This window comes from Sinohyriopsis cumingii, chromosome 4, assembly GCF_028554795.1.
Source record: "Sinohyriopsis cumingii isolate HCF-2022 chromosome 4, ASM2855479v2, whole genome shotgun sequence".
NCBI lineage: Eukaryota > Metazoa > Mollusca > Bivalvia > Unionida > Unionidae > Sinohyriopsis > Sinohyriopsis cumingii.
In genome coordinates this window covers 119,569,647-119,589,722 of record NC_142964.1, presented here as the reverse complement: position 1 = coordinate 119,589,722, position 20,076 = coordinate 119,569,647, and the positions used below count along the sequence as shown (strand labels likewise).

The window sequence follows — 20,076 nt, the reverse complement described above, 5'->3', positions numbered from 1 at the left end:
TGAGGTTCCCATTGTATGCTGTAGTACAACTGCTGAAGCAGAATTTTAAAAAATATTGCAGTATTTCATGAATATTTTAGTCCTGACTTTAGAATATCCAAGAAAGGAGGTCAAAGTGACCATTTTAAACATTTACATTTTGAATTTTCTCTGGAAATTCACCAACATCACCTTATTCTGGCTGGTGGGAGAAGTCATTCCACTCAGATATCAGTCTATAGCATGGACCCTGCACATGGCATTTTCTTGGCACTAGGTAAAGATATGACACATTTCATATTTAACTAAATCAGCTAGTTTTCAGAAACAGGAAAAAGCAAAACTTTACAATTATGTTTAGTTTGTCTCTAATGTAAGACGATTGTTTTTGGTTGTTTTCATTTATTCTCAGATCAGCTGCTTTGATATCTGAAAGTTGTAAATTATTATTTGCAGCATGAGCTAAATTGAACATAATGAACAGATGAAGTAGAACAGATACATTTTAATTAGTAACTTCATTTTGAACTTGTTAAAATGATAATAGATGCTGTGAAAGGATGAAATTTATGGAAATTTTTATTAATCTCCATATGCACAACCTCGGAAAATGCAAGAAAAAATAAGCAAAGATGCAAAGAAAATACACTAAGGTCCAATTATTTTTTTTTAAATTATGCCTTTTTTAGATGAAGAACAAGAGAGACATTAGGAGCTGCCATTTAAAAATGTTATGAAACTTTTATTTCAAGACAGAGATCTGTATTATTTCTTAATTCACAGTATCTGCTTCTTGTAACTGTAGCTGTTATTGATACATTCATTTCAGACAAGTTACCAGATGTGTAGAAAGTATTTTTCTGCCTTTGAAACTATTGTATATACTTGCTTACTAGTTTAGTCCATTAAAGCGTCTGAAAATTGCACAGACCTGTGGTCACATAATGCAATGGCATTATCGTTTGCCGATGCAATAGTTTACCATCCTTCCTAACTTCGATAATGGATTTTTTAGAATTGGTGTAACATCGCCTTCTTAGTAAGAGGGTTTTTTAATTGGATTTGGCTGGCATTATCTAGAAGATGACCTCCCTTGATATTATGGCCCGGTTTGAGTGGATAGATGGAATATCAACAGAGAACTGAGCAAGATTATTGGGAAGAAATAATGCAATACGAGCCCCCTTCCACAAGAAAAATAACAAAATTAAATCAATAACAATTAATAGCGGCAACTCCAATTCAATCTAAGTTATGTCAACAGAATTTAATACCAGTGTCTAATTTGGATTTATTTCATCATAATAGTGAGTGGTGAAAAGAGCGTGATGTCCATGACTGATTGCATTACCTTCTGCCCGTGATCCTTGTATGTCTTCCTATTTTATAGACTTTCTATTCTGAATGCTACATGTCTTCCTGGACTTCCTAGTCTTTTATTCTGAACGTGTCATCTGTTTCTGGACTTCCGACTTCCATCTTCAGACTGTCCTGTCTCTCCCAGAAAGCTGTTTCCTTAAAGGACAAATTTTCCCCATAATCTCTATATGGATCACTTTCTATATGTACATAAAATTCCCTCACTTACGTTACTCAGAAGCATAACTAGCATTCCAAACACTGCAAAAATTCTGACCTAATTCGGTAGCTCATCACTCTCGTTTCACAGCGACTGATGATAAATTAACAAATGAGCAGTGAATCTAACTGAACCATATCTCTTTACCTACGCTACATAAAATTCAAAAAAATTCTAGCTCACAGCAATCCCTAACCTTCAAGATTATTTAAACATTACAAAACTCAGATATAAATATTCAGTTATATAAACAGACAAAGGAAATGATTTTATATAACCCTATGAAATCCTACACATATGAAAATTTGGATCACATGCCATCCATCAGTTCTATTAATGAACTGGTAACTGTAAAATTAAAGAGATAAGTTGCATAACAACTCTAGCATCAACAGATTTCCATGAAACTGAATAACCGATTCATAATATGGATCCTAGTCATATCAAACACATTTGCATAAAACAATCAAAAATAGCAAATTACGTGAAAAATTAAAATTGCGTACCATAATGCTGTTCTCTTTCAGAAATTGTGTGTCCTAGCACTAAAACCTGTCTTTTCTTACAAGACAGCCACCTGGTCTCCCTTTCCTTGCTTAACGAGGAAAGCACTATTCTTTTTAAACTTCCTCGGAGCCAAACTTCTCTCAGGAATTTCGGACTAAAGAATGTCGACCAAGGTCATCACTTTAAATTCATGTTACAGCGGGACCCCGCTATAACATGAATTCGGATATAACGTGAATTTGGATATAACGTGGTCGTGGCATGGCTCCCGAAATTTCAGGTACTTTATTACAGGTATTTTTTTTTTAAAAAAAATTCTTAAAAGTATGAAAAATAAAATACGTAAAGAGTTTTATTATCATTTTCGAGAAGAGATTGCATATAAATTCGAATATAAGATGACTGTGGCTGAAATATCATAAACATGTATTATTATCATTTTGGGGAGGAAATCACACAAATTCGAATATAAAATAATCGTTGTGTGGCTCCTAAAATTTAAAACTTTAACCAATTTCTTATAGTTTTGTGCCAAAATAAACATCGGAAATGCGAGTATTCGAACCAGTGGCTGGGCCTTTTGAGAACTTGGATCTTTGTTTATTGTTGGTAAATGACAGCTCATAAGTGTTAATATTATTATTACTGATCCTTGAGCAATGAAGCCATCATGTCTACTTTGTGTTTGCCTTGAATGCTTTCCATATACAGTCGTTGCTGTACTAATATCCGACATGTTCTCTAAATTGCATACACAACTAAGCAACAACCAATGCGGTGGTTGATAAAAGATTCTCGCTAGAATTTATTAATCAATTAATTTAAGTACATTGCTCATCGTCAAAGTCAACTGCTGAGCTAAACTTGTTCAAATTAGCGGGCAACGATTTATAAAACATCAAAGAAACAAAAGCCGCCAACATGTTCGCATGGCTTGGCGGTGTTTTATGCAATCTGTTGGCTAGTAAATAATGTTGTCCATTTCCTACAAATATACCCCCATTGTTTAATGACAATTATTCTTGCTGTAGTCTTTCAAACCAATAGGAGTAAAAGTGTTAATTAGTGGGCATTTAGGATGGAAAATGGGAAATGGAAACGTAAAGCTTTTACTGTTAAAGAAAAGATTGAAGCATTGGACAGGATTAAGTCCAGTGTTAAACAATCACAGGTAGCTAAAGATTTAGGTGTGAATGAATCAACAATTCGAGGATGAAAGAAGGAAGAAGCAAAATTAAGAGAGATGGTTGTGGATATGCATGAAAGTGAGGGAATGATGAGGAAAAAAAGCAAGACTAGCAGGAGACACCTCGGTGGCAAATCTTATGATTCCATTATGCCACGCTGCATTGAGAACTGCTGGGAGAAAGGACTTGGGGCAGCATTTACTATTACACAGGAAAACCGAGGCAACATCAGTGATGATGACAATAGTTTATTTGATGGATTTTCTGAGAATGATGTGTTCCAGGCTGAGAGGGTATTTGGGGAGCTGATGCAGTCACGTGAAAGTGTTGATGAATGGCTCAGTTTTGATAATGACTGCCTAGTTGCAGACCATGTTTCGGATGTGGAAATTATTAAAAATATTAAGTTCAATAACACCAATTGTGATGCTGACGATGGTGATGCTTCTGATGATGACAGCGAGGACACCACACCTGAGGATAGTCCACCATTAGCAACAGAAGCAGTCAAAGGTTTAGAGTGTGCTTTGAGATGGATGGATACGCAAGATATCGACCTTGTTCGAATTCTTCAGCTGAGAACTATAATTGACTTTGCCAAGAGCAAACATGACAGTAGCAGAAAGCAGCTGAAAATAATGTATTACAATTGACGGATGAGAAATGTAGTGGTATGAAATTTATACAGACACCATTAATTAACCTTCAGATGTACTATTTCATCATTCGTTACGTACACCCGTTACGTAATTTTTGTTATTTTTTCTATTGAATTCAGTCACATAATGATCTGTGACAAAATTATTGAATATTTTACATCTGTGTGTGGATATTTTTGATGGAAATACTTGTATTGTGGATTCAATGTATGTTATGAGATTTGCTGGTGAGTACACGGTGTTGATACTCTATTCATGCTATAGATTAGACATGTTTATATAAACAATACACGTGTATGTACAATGCATGGTTCTCTGAATAAAGTAATATATATGCAATTTCTGTTATCAGAGCAAATGTTTTTCTCATTTAATATACATTGATCTAAAATGGTAATTGTGCCAATGAAGCATGCATTTTCACACCCACTTTTGTTACACACACACACCCACCCCCCAGCCCGTTAAATCCACAGATGTGTTGGTACTGTACATGGTTGCTTATAACACGGTTTGGTTCATAACACGGTCAGATTCTATGGCTCCCAACTACCGTGTTATAGCGGGGTCCCACTGTACTTTCAAAGTGTTTACCTTAATTTACTCTGACAAATCAGACATAGCGGTTCCTAAATTTTTCCCAAGATGGTCATTTTTTTCGTCAGATTTTGGACAGCCTAGAATCTCTGAACTACATTGCAATCAATTTCCCTTTGAAAATGACTGTTTGACATGGGTTCCTATCAAACGGTTATGGTTGGTAGCTCAAATGTTTACTTTCTCAAGACAACGTTGCAATGCCCATATCAAATCTCAATGAGTCATAGATGTTGGCCTTTCAAGTTTAACACTGACATGGAGGGGGGGAGAAGAAAGGTCGAAGTGACCCTTCACAAAGACTTTTTTTTTGCTTAAATGTGATAAAAGTTTAATGCTCAATGCATTTAACTTTAAGCTTCAATACAATTCAAAATTTGACACTTTCCCCTAAAACAGTCAGACGATATCGTGGGATCTTAATACCATTCAAAATAATTGTACTCAAGGCAGTCAAAAGAGAATAACCGATCCTATAGGATGAAGTATGCCAGATTTAAAATATGTTTTTATGTTAAACTTATGTGTTAGATAAGTATTACAGGTCGTAAATTTACATAGTATGTGCTCCTGAAATTGGTAAAAAGGTCTACATTTTTAAAAGATTGCAGCTGAAATCACTTAATATAAGTTGCCATGTTTGTTGTACAGTTGACTTAAATATATTAAAATTAAATGAAGATGCCTGATATTTATTCCCTGCTTTTTCCTGGAAAGAGGTGATTTTAAATTGGGATTGTCTGTCTGAGTGCATTGAAGAGCTTAGTAATCAAGACTAATTCAAGGTACATTTGATCATATAGCTGTATTTGGGTGAGTGTTCTCTGACACAGTGATGAGCAACATACCCTGATGGTATAATTTACATTCATCAAATGTGCCACTAAAAGAAAAACATCGACTGTGCTTATGAAAAAAGCAGTGTATACACTGACAAATTTGGACTAAATAAATAAATAAATAAATAATTGGTTTTTCATAATTTTCATGTATTCTAAAATTTCATTGTGTATTTTTAGTCTGTTTGGTATCAAATATGCAAATGTACTTAATATCTAGGGTTCTGTGTTGTTGGACCAGTTCACTTGTGTTTCATACAATAATACTCCTGACTTTGGGGGGATTTCAGGAAAATTTTATATGCTACTTTGCTTTGGTATCTCTGCCGTGGATTTTGATGATCAGCTTCCTCTGTCATTGTTTTGGTGGAGTTATGGTCCCTGTTGGACCCATATTTTGTAAGTTGCTGATTGTTGGTGAGACCTCACCAGACTTGTTACATGTATTTTGATTGTCTGTGTCCTGTGTCATCAGTAGTTATATTCCTTGATAAACGGGATTAGCATGTTGGACTCATGACTAAAAGGAAAAAGGGTGCAGGTTAGAATCCTACCATCGGACCATCATGGTTCAACTGCCATGGTGTGTCCTTGGGCAAGACATTGTACTCCAATTGCCTCGGCACTAAATAACCTATATGTGTTGCCATTCCATAGAGCACCAAACCAAACCATTTCCTTTACAAATCTATGCTCCCATATTTTCTTCAAAAACCAGAGGACGTCAGTTCTTCTAATTTAATTATTTTTATCAACATTAAATTTGCTAATGTAAGTCATCATTAACTGTCACTAATTTGATGCTTATTTTTCAGTCCCATGGTGAAAAGGCACAAGTCCAACTCAATTGAATATGACTTTGATCCAAGGTCCCTTAAGAGAGCACAAAGGGTTCAGCAGGTTCGCGACATGTGGAAGCAGTTTGAAGATTTTAATACGTCAAAGAAGGCAGAGCGTGAAGTGGTCGAGTCTGTTGTTGAGAAGACATTGAGTAAACACAAGATTGATTCTGCTGATATCAATATTAAGGTTCCAGATATGTTGTTGAGGGAGTGTGAAGCAGAAATAAGAAGGGTAAGTTGTGAAATTAAAAACAGTTTTAAATGTATATGCATGCTTGATGCATCAGGTCTAGACCAGACCAATTCTTTGGGGTTTTTTTGTTTTTCTTTGGAGGGTACTCTCTCCTTTTGATCTTCACAGACCAGTTAGGGAGGCCCTCCTGCCCTACATGTTATGATTGGTATTCTGTATGTTTAGCTATTGTGTTATTGCTTTTTTTTGAAGTGTAAATTTTTTTTTTTTTTTTATAAATTAAATTCCCTATTTTCTTTCAATGTATTCATCATAGCTGAACATAGGTTTTTCTTCTGTCTCTTTTTGGCTTTTTCTCCTTTCTTGTCTTTTCTCTTTTGGCTTTTTTCTAAGTGCTTTCCTTATATCCAGGGTTGTTTCCATTGTTTGATGAAATTCTGAATCTTTATTTGAATTTTGCTGCGGTATCTTGTTTATTCCGGGTGTTTCTAAAAGTCTAGGTGTTTGTGTTTTCTGGATCTGTTGTAATTTGAAGGCTGTCACTTCTGAGTCATTTTCTTGTAGTGGTGGCTGTATTGGTATCACTTCTTTTTCTTGTAGACTTCGTTTTTTTTTTTTTTTTTGTGTAGTTTGCTTTCTAGTTGTTGCCCAGGTTCAATATCTTGTTGGATTAGCTTGTTATTTTCTTGTTGACTTTCTTGTATTTGCATTTGTATTTGATGTTGTTGTTGTTTACATCCCTGTGATTCGTTTTCTGGAGGCTGATCTCGAGTCTGTTGGTGTTGTTGTTGTTGTTGTTGACTTTTATTCCCTTGCTGTTCTATGTTTTCTGGTTGCTGTTGTGGTTTTATTTTCTTTTGTTGTTCTTCTTGTCTATTTTCCTGTTGTTGCTGCCCTGTTGGTATCTTTGTTTGTTGTTGTTGTTGTTGTTGTTGTTGCCCTTGTTCATTTCCTCGTGTCTGTTTGAGTTGCTGCAGTTGAACTTTTTGCCCTTGTTTTTTGTTTTCAATTTCTTTCTGTAGTATAGTTTCTCTCTCTTGTTGTTGTTGTCGTTGTGTTTGTTCTATCCTTTGTTTTCTTCCTGCTTGTTTCGGTATTTCCTGTTCTTGTATTTGTTTTTGTTGTCCCTGTTCTTGTAACTGCTGTTGTTGTTGTTGTTGCTGCTTCTCATCTCTTTGTTGTTGTATTTGTTCTATCTTTGTTGCTGCTTGTTTCGGTATTTTCTGTTCTTGTATTTGTTGTCCCTGTTCTTGTAACTGCTGCTGTTGTTGTTGCTGCTGCTCATCTTGTGTTCTTTGTTGTTGTTGTTGTTGTGGCTGCATATTTCCTATTTGTCTGCTGCTTGTTTTTGTAGATGTCATTGTTGGTCCTATATTTTCCGAGTTCTGGGGACATTTGAATGGTGTGTGACCTGTATTCCCACATCTATTGCATGTTCTGTCAAAAATGCATCCTTTGTACCACGTCTTTGCTAAGAATCCGAATATGTAAAAGGCTCTCTTTACTTTCTTCATGTTACTGCTTTCTGTTTCTAAAATCCGTGTTCCGTCTAAAATTGATGTTGTTTCTATCGTTCTATTCCTTGCTGAGATAACTGGGATATTGAATTTTTTCTCAAAGCGCTTAACTATTTCTTCTATTGGGATTTCCAGCGGGATGTCTGTAACATGTAATTCTCCTGTTCGTTTTTTTATCTCCCTTAGCAACGGTTCTGGTTCCTTTATTGTCACTCTTTCTTTCCCAATACGTATTTCCCCATATGGTAAGATTGGTTTCTTCCCTTTTGGTCTTATTATGTAGCCTTTGTATCCATTAGGGTTTATGGAGTATACTCTATCCATACATTCTGGGTGGGCTATTTTCATGGCTATCATTACTGTGGTTAGACAAGGTATGTTTTCCCTTTGAATGTGCCTCATGTCTATTTCTTGTGTTCCTTCCCTGTATTTAGATTGTAGATAGCTTTTGTCATGCATCACTACTCTTTCCAGCTTGAAAAATTTCTCCAGGTAATTGACTTCTTTTCTAGTCGCCATATTGCCTCGTGTTGCACGCATTCTGTTTTCAATGTCTCGTTTTTCCATGTTGATTTCCATTTGTTGATTATTTTCTGTTTGATTAATTATTTTGTGTAATTTGATTCTTCTTACTCTTTTTGAGCTTCGGAGTCTGTAGTGGACAGTTCAGATTGTCCTGTGGGGGAATCCAGTGCTTCTAAACTGTGGTTTGCTTTGTACGCGCCATTGCTATAACTGACTGTACTTCTCAACAAGGAGTGTAAGAATATTCTAATTCTGAGACTAATTCTTTGGGGCTAGAAAAAGTAGTTGTTGTTGGTTTCCCAGTGTCCTTGGTATACAGGCTTTCATTTATCTCATTTTTTTCTCGTTATAATGAGCACTGTAAAAACCATATACATGCTACAGACTCATAATGTTACCATTGAAAAGAACAAGGTATACAGAATAAGTAAGGAAGGAATGCAAACAAAATGGTGAATTCAAACTCAGAATGTAAAAAGATGATTGATAGGCAAAAAGATAACAAAAGGCAATTACTTTTCTTTGTTGGATACATTACCCATTAAGAATTTACTTCCACTAGTTCCTAAATTCAGCCCTCTAGAAAAGTCAAGAAATTCATCTTTCTCAACTGGATACAATAAAGATTAAAAATATGGTATCCATATCACCAGGGGCTACCCATATACAAGATTTTCTTCAGTTTAACCATCATAAATCCAATGGATTTCTCTGGAAATATCCATCTTTCTGAAAATTTGGCATTGTTATATTATCTCTCTTCAGTCATTGGTCAGTTTATTTTTTGTTTTTCATCAGTAAGCTTGCACTTTTTCCTACTATTATGGACCTGGTTGTGTTTATTTTTCCATTTGCTTTCCGTATTGTTTATTATATTAGTATTGTTAATGTTTTTTCTTATAAGTTATAACTTGGGTGCTTTCATTTGTGTACAGTTTGTTCTCTTGTGTTCATGTGTTACTTTCATTGTGAGTACTCGTATACAATGCTAACTAGATACACCAAGTGGGAAAAGTTCAAGCTTTTAAGGGACACTCATGAGACATGCCTGCGTTGTACAAAATGTACTTCATCTAGTCCTTGCAGTGTAAGTTGATCAAAGGGACTTGGTCCACAGTTCCAAAGAAACAATGGAAAAGGCAGGGGAAAACATTTCAGGATTGATGACATTGGAATATCAAAGCCCTGAACTTTTATTCAACACTGTCATTAGCCATTATAGATGGATGTCCCTGTGGCCACTCACCATCACAAGATTTCTTGGCTGTCACCATTGGTGACTCACTTCTGGACAGCTGCTGTTGAAAGAACAGGATAGTGTGGAATCAGATGTACCATCTGTCATTTGCTGCTCAAATCATGGATGATGAGAAGACTGATGCAAGAGACCATGTCACAGATGTTGGCTTATGGGGATTTCTTTCTCACTTCTCATTCTGCCTATTGACTGCAGAGATGTACATCTTTGAAGAACTTGCTCCCCCTTTTTTTGAGTCCAATGGATGTAAGCCGACCCACCCACACACCAATGTGTCTCAGTCTGGGTGCATAAGGTTTTTGCCAACCTCACTAGAGTTGTCCACCAAAAGCACCACTCATAGGCCACTGTCCTAGCTCTCGGTAAGTCTTGCCAGCGAGCTGACTGGATCTTCATTGCCCTTGATCAGCATTTGGTTTTTCTATTACTATTTTCTGTCATCTCTAGCCTGTTAGGGAAAGTTATCTGGTCAGTCCTTCTACATAGCCTTCCAATCACTGACTCCCTGAAAATTCAGCTGCACAACCATCAGTTCAGCTGATGATTATGCATTTGATTGTTTATCCTGTATGCAGGTAATATGCAGTTGATTGTTTATTCAGTATGCAGGTAATATGCAATGGATTGTTTATCCTGTATGCAGGTAATATACAGTTGATTGTTTATCCTGTATGCAGGTAATATGCAGTTGATTGTTTATCCTGTATGCAGGTAATATGCAGTTGATTGTTTATGCTGTATGCAGGTAATATGCAGTTGGTTGCTTATCCTGTATGCAAGTAACAAAACACATCCTTTGTCGATGCTGCCTCTTCCCACCTGGTATGATTTATTTGGACATGGAAGGTTTCCTGTGAATGCAGGACTGCCTTCATCCACTTATAAACCCAGATGCTTCTGTGGAAAGGATTGAGTTTAGCTTTGAAGCTGCGGTCAATGAGATCTACAGGATCGTATTTAAGGCCAAGTACTAACCACTGCCATCTTTGAGTCAGGTATTCAGAACCAGGGCCTCATGAGGACAACTATCCCTGATTCTTCAAGATCAAGTAGATTACTGTCCAACAAGCTGCTGGTATCATTCTCTGTTAAATATTGGCAAGACCAGATAGTATGCTTGATTCTGATTAAAGATATTAACAGCTTACTCTCCCTCCTCAAAGCTAGACATTCTTATGCATGGACAGAAATTGGTCCTGTCACCATCTCAGCATTTTTTTCTTCTTCATATTAGTATGGAGTTTCTGACTCCTGACATTTTAGTTCACCCTTTCTGCTAGGTGCATTGCATGGATTGTCAGCTCATCTAGGTGGTCTCCAAGAAGACATATTTCCTCGAGGGAGTTTCAGCTGTTCCTTGGACTCCCCATTATGGCTGCAGACCTTCATCTTGGCTGGGTCTTTATGCACCCTATGCAGATGACTCTCTTAGTTCATTGGCACCCCTTTTCTGTATTACCTTGCCCTGATGTGATCCAAGACAAGAAACTTCCTGTGTCTGTGGTAGAATAGAGAATAGATGTCAGCAGGAATCTCTCTTTAGACCATCCCACTCCTACCCCCCTGCTGGAAGTTAAAGTCTGTATAGATCTTGTGAGTGGGTCATCTTGATTTACCTACTGTATAGTGTCTCCGGTGGGCAAGGCAATTTATTACGATTGTCTTGGCATTAAATAATGTACAACTCAATTCCATACCATCATTTGCCCAACAGTTGGGTTACCCCACTTCTGCCTCACTTAACTACAGTCTGTAGCAGCAGTGAAGAGAGTACCTCATGTCAATCTTATGGAGATGAAGGCCATGATCAATGCCTTTCATTCTAGGCATAACCTCCTCTGGGGAAGGTTGCATTAAAATGTCAGATATGCATATTGGGTTACTAAATCACCAGATCTCTGTGTCCTGGTGAGGTAATTTCATTGGTACTCAGAGCATAAAATCAGTTACAGGCAAGACATCTCCCAGACAGACTCATTGTCCTAGCTGGCTTGTTATCAAGGATAGGTCAGATTCAGCACATCATGTGGTCTCAGCCTGTCAGTCTTTTAATAGATTTGCACTCTGGGGGGTCATCCAATGGTAGATCTTTTCACAGGGGTCCAGTCATGGTTGCACCAACATCTACCAGATATTTTTATGCCCTGCACATGCACAGCTTCATTATAGGCACTGAATTCACCTGGAAATTTTCTTCAGTTAGGAAATTCCTGTTGTTTCTCCCTACTCATTATCTAATGCTTCACATTAATTACATGTCTCTAGCTGTTATCCTTTGGTTAAGGTGGCAGTTATTAGGAGTAGGTTTATCCTTCACATGAGAACCCATGCTATAATGCCCTCTGATGGGGTACCAAGGTGTAGCAATGCTGTTTACTGCTACATATTCACTGTAGCTTAAATGGGATATTTCAAAAACGTATGGACTTTGTTTTAATTTATTAATTTTATTGGCAGGGTTTTGTGCTGCAAATATGCTAGATGCTGGAGTTCTGTTAATTTTTTAGGCTGTACAGCTCTGTTACTGAAGGGCTTGAATGCGATACTGTATTCAGTTCAAGTATATGTATGATTATCGGCAAGGCCATTATATGTGAAATCAGCAAGTTTGATATGGGATAAAATTAAACAATTGGATTTATCATGAAGGAATTTTGATCTTGCCTTAGCCAATATTTGCATACATCTGTTGGTATAGAACAGTGGGATGGTCAACTAATCAGTGATGCTAACAGTAACTATATGTATATGCTTTGAGAATTTCTTAAAAATTTTGATGTCCAGCAATCACAATAATAAAGCAGAAGCAGACTGTCATCTTCACTAGACAAAGTTCTGATATGATAAACCTATCTACACATTGGCGATCGAACAGATATATTGGTGCTTTGTTCTAGCAACATCTGTTGGATTACATGAGTTGCCTCCCTTAGCATGTAATGCCAACTAACCAACAGCATTTTGCATTGTACATTGGCTGAAAATGGTGGAGGAAATTGACCTAAAAAGGGTACTTTGGAAGTTTAACATCAAAAGAACGACTTGTACCAAAGGGAAGTCATTACAGGTGTATTTGAGTGAAAGGTATTTGTGCAAACACGGACCGGCACTGGAAAATTGCTTACTTATCAATCCTTTCGAGTTGTGTGCTCCCCTTGTGTCAATCATGTTGAAACAGCATTCAAATTTGAACGAATTACTTTTTTTTGTGGATGCGGTGGCTTGCAGAAATATCTGCTTGATACGCCAAATTGTAGATAGGGTTATCACATCGGAACTTTTGGCTAGCGAAGATGAGCAGGCTGTAGATAGGTAGTTAAAAAGACACTGGATTTTGGTAAACTACTGATAGACATTTGTCAGAGTAAGCAGGTCTGTTAGAGATTGAATGCTTGTGTATTTATTCTTATATATTCTGCTAATATTAATGTGATTGGGTATGTATCCAATAGAAAAATGTATTTTTTTCTGAAATTATGTTTCTCAGAGAATACTTGTTTGAATTTGAAAATCAGTTTTGGACCCCCCTGCCAGGGCATCACCCCTGGACCCCACTGGGGGCCGATTCAACATCCAGTCATTAATTTGATTCCAAATTTTCATTTTGAAAAGTTGGTATGTCATTCATGTATTGCTCAGTCCTTAAGTTAAGAACAGAGGACTGAGCAATACATGAATGACATACCAACTTTTAAGTTAAGAACACAACTGCTCCGGTGGTCTAGTGGTTAGAGCGTCCGCCTCGGATGCGGGAGGTCGTGGGTTCGATCCCCGGCCGAGTCATACCAAAGACTTACAAAAATGGTACTAACAGCTGCCTCGCTTGGCGCTCAGCATTAAGAGGTTAGTGTTAGGACTGGTTGGCCCGGTGTCAGGATAATGTGACTGGGTGGGACATCATGCTACATGTCTGCGGCATGATGCCCCAGTGCTAGACATCACTATAAACTGCCACATTGCAGACATCGTAGCGATATGACTGAAAAATTGTTAAAGCTACGTTAAAAATCAAAATCACACATCACAAGTTAAGAACATCCAGTATACAGGTAGCAGACTTGTGTTGACAAAGGGAAGTAATTGTAATAGTATATTGAAAAGCTTTTTTTTCCATGGAAACTATTTTTATTATCTATATTGTATACAGATGGGAAAGAATTTTGTTATTTTGTCTTTCTGTTAGGTCAGAATTTGTGAGGTATGAAAGTTGATTTCTATCATAAATGTGATTGGGTTAGGATTATCTGAGAAGCATAATTTATGATAAAATTGTTCTTAGTTCAGATTTTGTGGATAGGGAGATTTTATCATCCTGTTTTCTCTATAAATGGTGTGTTTTTTTCACTGGAGTTTTCAAATTCATGGTTTGTAGCAGCCATGAAATCCAAAAATAGTATCCCATTAGTAGAAGTGAATAAATATTAGCGAGATAGAAGTAAATTTAAAACTAGTATCCCATTAGTAAAAGTGAATTCATGGTTACAGGTTAGAAGTAAATTTAAAATTAGTATCCCATTAGTAAAAGTGAATCAGTAGTTACAAGTTAGAAGTACATTTAAAAATTAGGTGACTAAAGATGCTTTGTTTAACAAATGCAGTAATATAGACTATACCATCAGCTTAAAACTGCTCAGTTCCTAATATGACTTTGATGGGGTTAGTCGCATGTTCTGTAAAAGTATATGCTGCCATCTTCTTGTGATTGTGATTCATTCTACAGGTGTCTAAAATAGAACTTTCTTTTTATCTTGTCAAACTGTAAGATTTGTTTTCAATTTACAACAGGAGGGTCAAACTAGTATTACATTTTCTATGATTTTACAACCACTTGTTTGAATTAATTATTTCCATTTCAGAGACATGTAGACAATACATACCAGGGGGGACAACTTAACCTGCTGAGCGTGATTCAACTGTGGAACCTCTGTCTGCATCTCTATATTGAGAAAATCCAACAAGGTATCCTATACACAAGTCATCTTTTTAATTGACTTTGTCACCATCCACATATTTACTAACACCTAGTTACCATCCACTTTCCTCTATCATTGAAAAGTATTTTGAACCAGTGATTTTCAAAAGATTTAATTTTAAAAATCAGAATATCATTTGCATAGGGATGAGTTAACAAAGTGAAATGTTCAGGTGTAGAATCATAACCTTTTGAGCAACATTAGGTCCACTTGAATTTCTTGTTTAATTTCTGATTTTACATAATTTACATTTCATTAACTTTTAACTGATTAAATAGTTCTGAGTTAAAGTGATAGGGAGAATATTCCTATTGTTTCTAAATCCAATTTAATTTAAAGCCAAACATGAATTAAAAATAGGGCATTCCATTTCCATGCCAAGTCACCATGAGATCCTCATGTGACCATCTATTTACATGAAATTTTTTCTAGGTGTATGTCTGTGTAAGCAATGGCCACTTGCAACATATCAATAATAAATTAGAGCATGGGGTTTTCAAATGCTAGTCACTTTTTAATTATAACGATATCAGGCTGAAAATTTCACAATACTAAATATTTGAAGCAGAGTTAAGAGTTTCAGTATCTGGGAAATAGCTGAGAGCTTTGTAAAAGCCCTTTTGTAAATCTGAATCATTATTGTTTATTTCAGTTGGCATCCCCAGTTTTGATGATGACATTCATAATGTCAGCACCCAAGTACATGTCCAGCAGGCATATCTAACAAATGCACAGACCCTTAGGTAAGGTTGAGTTCTGTAAGCTTTCTAAAGCATTACAGGCATCCTTAATTGATCACCTGGCCAAAAGACCAAGTGAGATCTATGTTATGGCATTTTATCCTTGGTGCATCAGCCATCCATCTGTCAACAATTGCTACTGATCACCTTAGAGACTTTATTTTGATTCAATTTAGATCAGATTTAGTATGTAAGCTTATATCATCACAACCATTTATGAGTATGAGTGAAATCTTTATCAGTGAGGTGTTTTTCCATCTGATTGGCTGAGCTTGTGAACCCTTTAGAGGCTACATTTCTCATCAGATGTTGATCAGATATGGTATGTAAGCTTGTATCATCCAGATCTCAGTTGTGACTGATTGTGAGTGACATCTACATATATTAATAAGGTGATTTTACAGCTGATTGGCTGGGCAGTGACACCCATACATATTAATAAGGTGATTTTACATCTGGTTGGCTGGGTTTGTTAACACACTAATGGCCAGGTTTGATTTGTAAGCTTGTATCATCAGGATTTTGGATGTTTTAGATTATGAGTGCCATCTGTGCTTGTTAAAGAGTTTGTTGCATCTGATTGGTTGAGCTTGTGAACACTCTAGAGACCATATTTCATATCAGATTTTATTTTAATTTGATTTGATATTGTTTGTAACCATATTTCATAGAGATTCCAGATGAGTTCATTTGTGAGCAAGATCCATGCATGTTAATGGAACGATCTTGCTACTGATTGGTTGAGCTTGTGAGCACTCAGGAGGGGCCAGACGTTCGATACGATTTCATTAGATTTGGTATCATAATGATCTTGGATTAATTCAGTTATGAGTGACATCCAATCATATTAATGATATGATCTTGTATCTGATTGGCTGAGCTTGTGAAACTTCACAGCCTATATTTCTTATCCAATTTTGACCTGGTTTGGTATGTAAGACCTTGGATCAGCCAGATCCATGCATTTTAATGAGGAATCTGATTGGCTGGCTTGTGAACACTTTAAAGGCTGTATTTCTAATTAGATTTTATATATAAGCTTATATTGTCCTGTTTTCAAATAAGTTATGTTATGAGTGAGACCTTCGCATATTAATGCAGTAATCTTGTATCTGATTGGCTAGCTTGCAAACACTCTAGAAGTCATATTTCTAATCAGATTTGGTATTTAGTCTCTTATCTTCAAGATTCCAGATAATAACAACATCCATGCATGATAATGAGGTGACTTTGAATGTGATTGGCTGAGCCTTATAAGATTTTGACCAGATTTGGTATGTAAGCCTTTATCACCAAGATCTCAGGTGAGATCAGACATGAGAAGTAGCCACACATAGTGAAGGTGACCTTGCATCAGATTGGTTGTGCTTATGAACACTTTAAAGGTCATATTTCCGATCAGATTTAGTGTTTTAAGTTTTTTTTATATATGTCATCAAGATCTCAAGTGAGTTCAGTTATGATTGAGATCCATGTGTATTAATGAGATCATCTTGCATACTAAACTTGTACAGTAATACCTCGAACATTCACAAGGTTAGGTTCCAGAACCAGTCGCGGATCAGGAGGAATCGTGAATGTTTGGTACGAGTCACTAAAAATGCTAATAAATGCTTATTTCTAGGGTTTAAACCCTAAATGTGTGCTCCCAAAGCACTTTAATTTCATTTAAAAGTTAGCTTAATACATTACCCTTAAAAAGAGAAATAAATGGTTGACGTAAAAATAGAGTACAGTATCGCCTAATGGGTATTTGCCACACTAGCACATTTACAGTACGGTACATGTATACATGTACTAATATTACCTCTATACTAATTCATTGGCTGCCGTTTTCTTTTGCACTCACAGTAAGGTAAAACCAAGTAACGAATGGGACTGTAAACTTAATGACTGACGTTTTCTTTGTCATTGTCAGGAAGGTAAACTAGGTAAACTTCATATGTCACAGAAGTCATATAACGAAGGTACAATTCAATAAAATAAAGAAAACATGTACGTAGAGGGTACCAATGAAAATTTCGCGAATCTGTGAATTTGCGAATCCAGAAACGCGAATGCACAAGGTATTACTGTATTTAATATGTAAACTTCTTTTATCAAGACTTAAGACGAGTTTGATTGTGTTGAGATCCTTGCATTTTAGTAATGAGCAAGGCTGATCAGTTGGTGGGAATTGAACCTCCAACCATCTGTTCAGGAGTCCTTTGCATTAGCTACTGAGCCACTGCACCTTCTTGGGTGTGGATCTTAATGTATGTGAATTTGCATTCACAAACTAACCTATGTCGACTATCCAGGAGTGATATCAGGTCCACTTGGACCCATTGTTATGATCCATGCAAGAAATAATTGAGTTCCTCTTGAATTGGCATAAACTAAAAGGAAAGAGTCTATCTATTCTTTTTTGTTGTGAAGAAGATACATGTTTAATAATTTTCTCATGTTACAGACTTAAATCCGTGTGACTCCTTGAATTTGACAGTGGGTAGTAACAAGTCTTCATCCAGAACTGACTTTATCAAGTTTATAGCATACTTAGTTCTTTTGCAGAAAGCAGCTTGCAGATGGCATTCCTGATCTAAAGTCTTCTATAGAAATGTTACGTGCAAAGTTAGATGAAAGAGAACATGCAGATCATGCTACTCCTAAAAGCATTCGTTTGACGGTGAGTACTACTACTAAAGTCATTGTATAATTTCTGGTTTGCTTATCATCATCACGACACTGATTTTTAAATGAGCCTTTTCAGTTTGTAATGGTACTTGTTCAGTTTTCCTGCTGGAACTGAGGGAGCAAAGAGAGATCAGAGTCTGTATCGTTTATTTGACAGATTGCTCCCAACAGCTTAGACCCAGATCTGCCAGCACATGTGCATTTTGCAGTTGGACTTGATGTATGTGTGCATATTGTTTTTACAGTTACATTATCACCAGTAATCTAGGAAAAAAGATTTTGAACACAAAAAAATACTTGAACTTGATGTTGTGAGAACAATGTCATAAAGGCACATATCAGATCAGCCAGAATTACCAGCCTAATGTAAAAATAACTGTTGTATAAGCTGTTAAGTTCACAAGTAGATACACCAGTGAATATGTTTTGTATGTAATCTGGCTATTTCCTTATGAAAACTCGATATCAAAATAATGTGGAAAAGTTGACAGGTGTTTGCAAGTCAGAAGTATTACAACACTTTATTCTCCATTCAGTCAAGGCAAGCCATCTTAACATTCAAAACAGCTATGAAAATTCCTGTACATACAGAAGCAAAATTCCCACAGTGATTTATGCCTTATTAAGCTTTGTAATTCTTCAAGTCATTTAATTAAGCCAGTGATTACTCTTAGTTGTTTTGTGCCTTTTTTTCTCTCCCCTGTTCATATCTGTTGGGTCTCAGTCATCATTCCCTCCTGTTTCCCTCCTTTCAGACATGATTGAAGCCCCAAATAAACTCTTGAGCAGTGTTGGTTTGATTCAGGAATGCACCCAGATCAGATTCCCAGCCTGTTGTGCAATCACAAGGAGGGATTGACTGAGACTCGCACAGAAACTGAGCACAGCCCAGACTTGAAATATGTTGATTATCACCTTGGAGACATTAAACAAGTCAAAAATATGTTGTGATTATTTTATTACTTAATGCAGCAGTTTAGTCCTTGAAGATGGTATTCATTTGCAAAAACTCGGATCACATGACATTGCAATTGACACTCAAGTTTGCAAATCAGTATAGTTTTCTTTAGAAAAAAATAGTCTAATAAAGCAGTGGAAATACTGTTAATTTTAACAGAAAAATATTAAACATTCAACTTAAACAGTCTTCTGGTATGCCGACACCAATCTTTGTATGGAGTAAATGTTCTTCAAGTTGAAAGTGCAAAAGGCTATGTCTGCCATATTTGGCATTAACAGTGGGGATCTCATTCGAAGATGGTCTTTAGATTTTAGGTGTATCGGCTAGGATATAATACTGGTCATTTCTCTTGAACCAGGTGTGGAATGGATTGTTTAAATGTATACATGTGACTGCTTTTCACTCTCATTATTGTTGCATATTTTGTATTATTGACAAAATATGGTAATTGGGTTTAAAATGGACACAGGTGGCACATTGGTCTAAATTTTAATTTTTGGTTGGGTCAGATGCCTTTTTCATATAAATTAAATATATTATTACAGTGAAGAAATGGGTTCATTAATGTTCTTTTTGTGCGATTTTCTGTTAAATAGTGTTAGATGGAAAGTAGATTTATATCGTCTGATGGGTTTTGTATATCTTTATTGAGTTAAGATATATTTGTTGAGTTTTTGTTGTTTTAAGTTTAAAAGTTACTGTTATTGTGCCTGTTACTTGTAAATTTGTATATTCTTTATTGAATAAATGTTTGAAAATTCCAAGACCATTACAGCATTTTAATATATTAGTGTATAAAACTATGCATATACTTTAGTGTATAGATCTGTGTACTGTTTACATTAATTTATACAACTACGTAGTGTATACGTTAGTGCAGTGTCCCCAACACAAGGCTTATGGGCACCATGGCACCCATCAAGGCTTTTTGGGTTGCCATGTTTTAGTCTTCTTAATTTAGTAATCAAAATTAAACATTTTTCCTTAAAGAAATTATAATGAATAATGAAGGCCATAATAAGAGTAGGAAATGTACATAAAGAT

The 20,076-nt window shown here is 36.2% G+C and overlaps 1 protein-coding gene across 1 annotated transcript in view; it reads left to right on the top strand.

The window, feature by feature from the left end:
* Positions 1-20,076, top strand: part of LOC149801997 (uncharacterized) — an 82,919-nt gene that overhangs the window by 17,767 nt on the left and 45,076 nt on the right. Inside the window, exons 7-10 of the mRNA XM_089956390.1 lie at positions 6,163-6,421; positions 14,539-14,641; positions 15,308-15,398; positions 17,949-18,063. Of these exons, the coding sequence (XP_089812516.1) occupies positions 6,163-6,421; positions 14,539-14,641; positions 15,308-15,398; positions 17,949-18,063 (568 nt within the window). The remainder of the gene's footprint in view (positions 1-6,162; positions 6,422-14,538; positions 14,642-15,307; positions 15,399-17,948; positions 18,064-20,076) is intronic.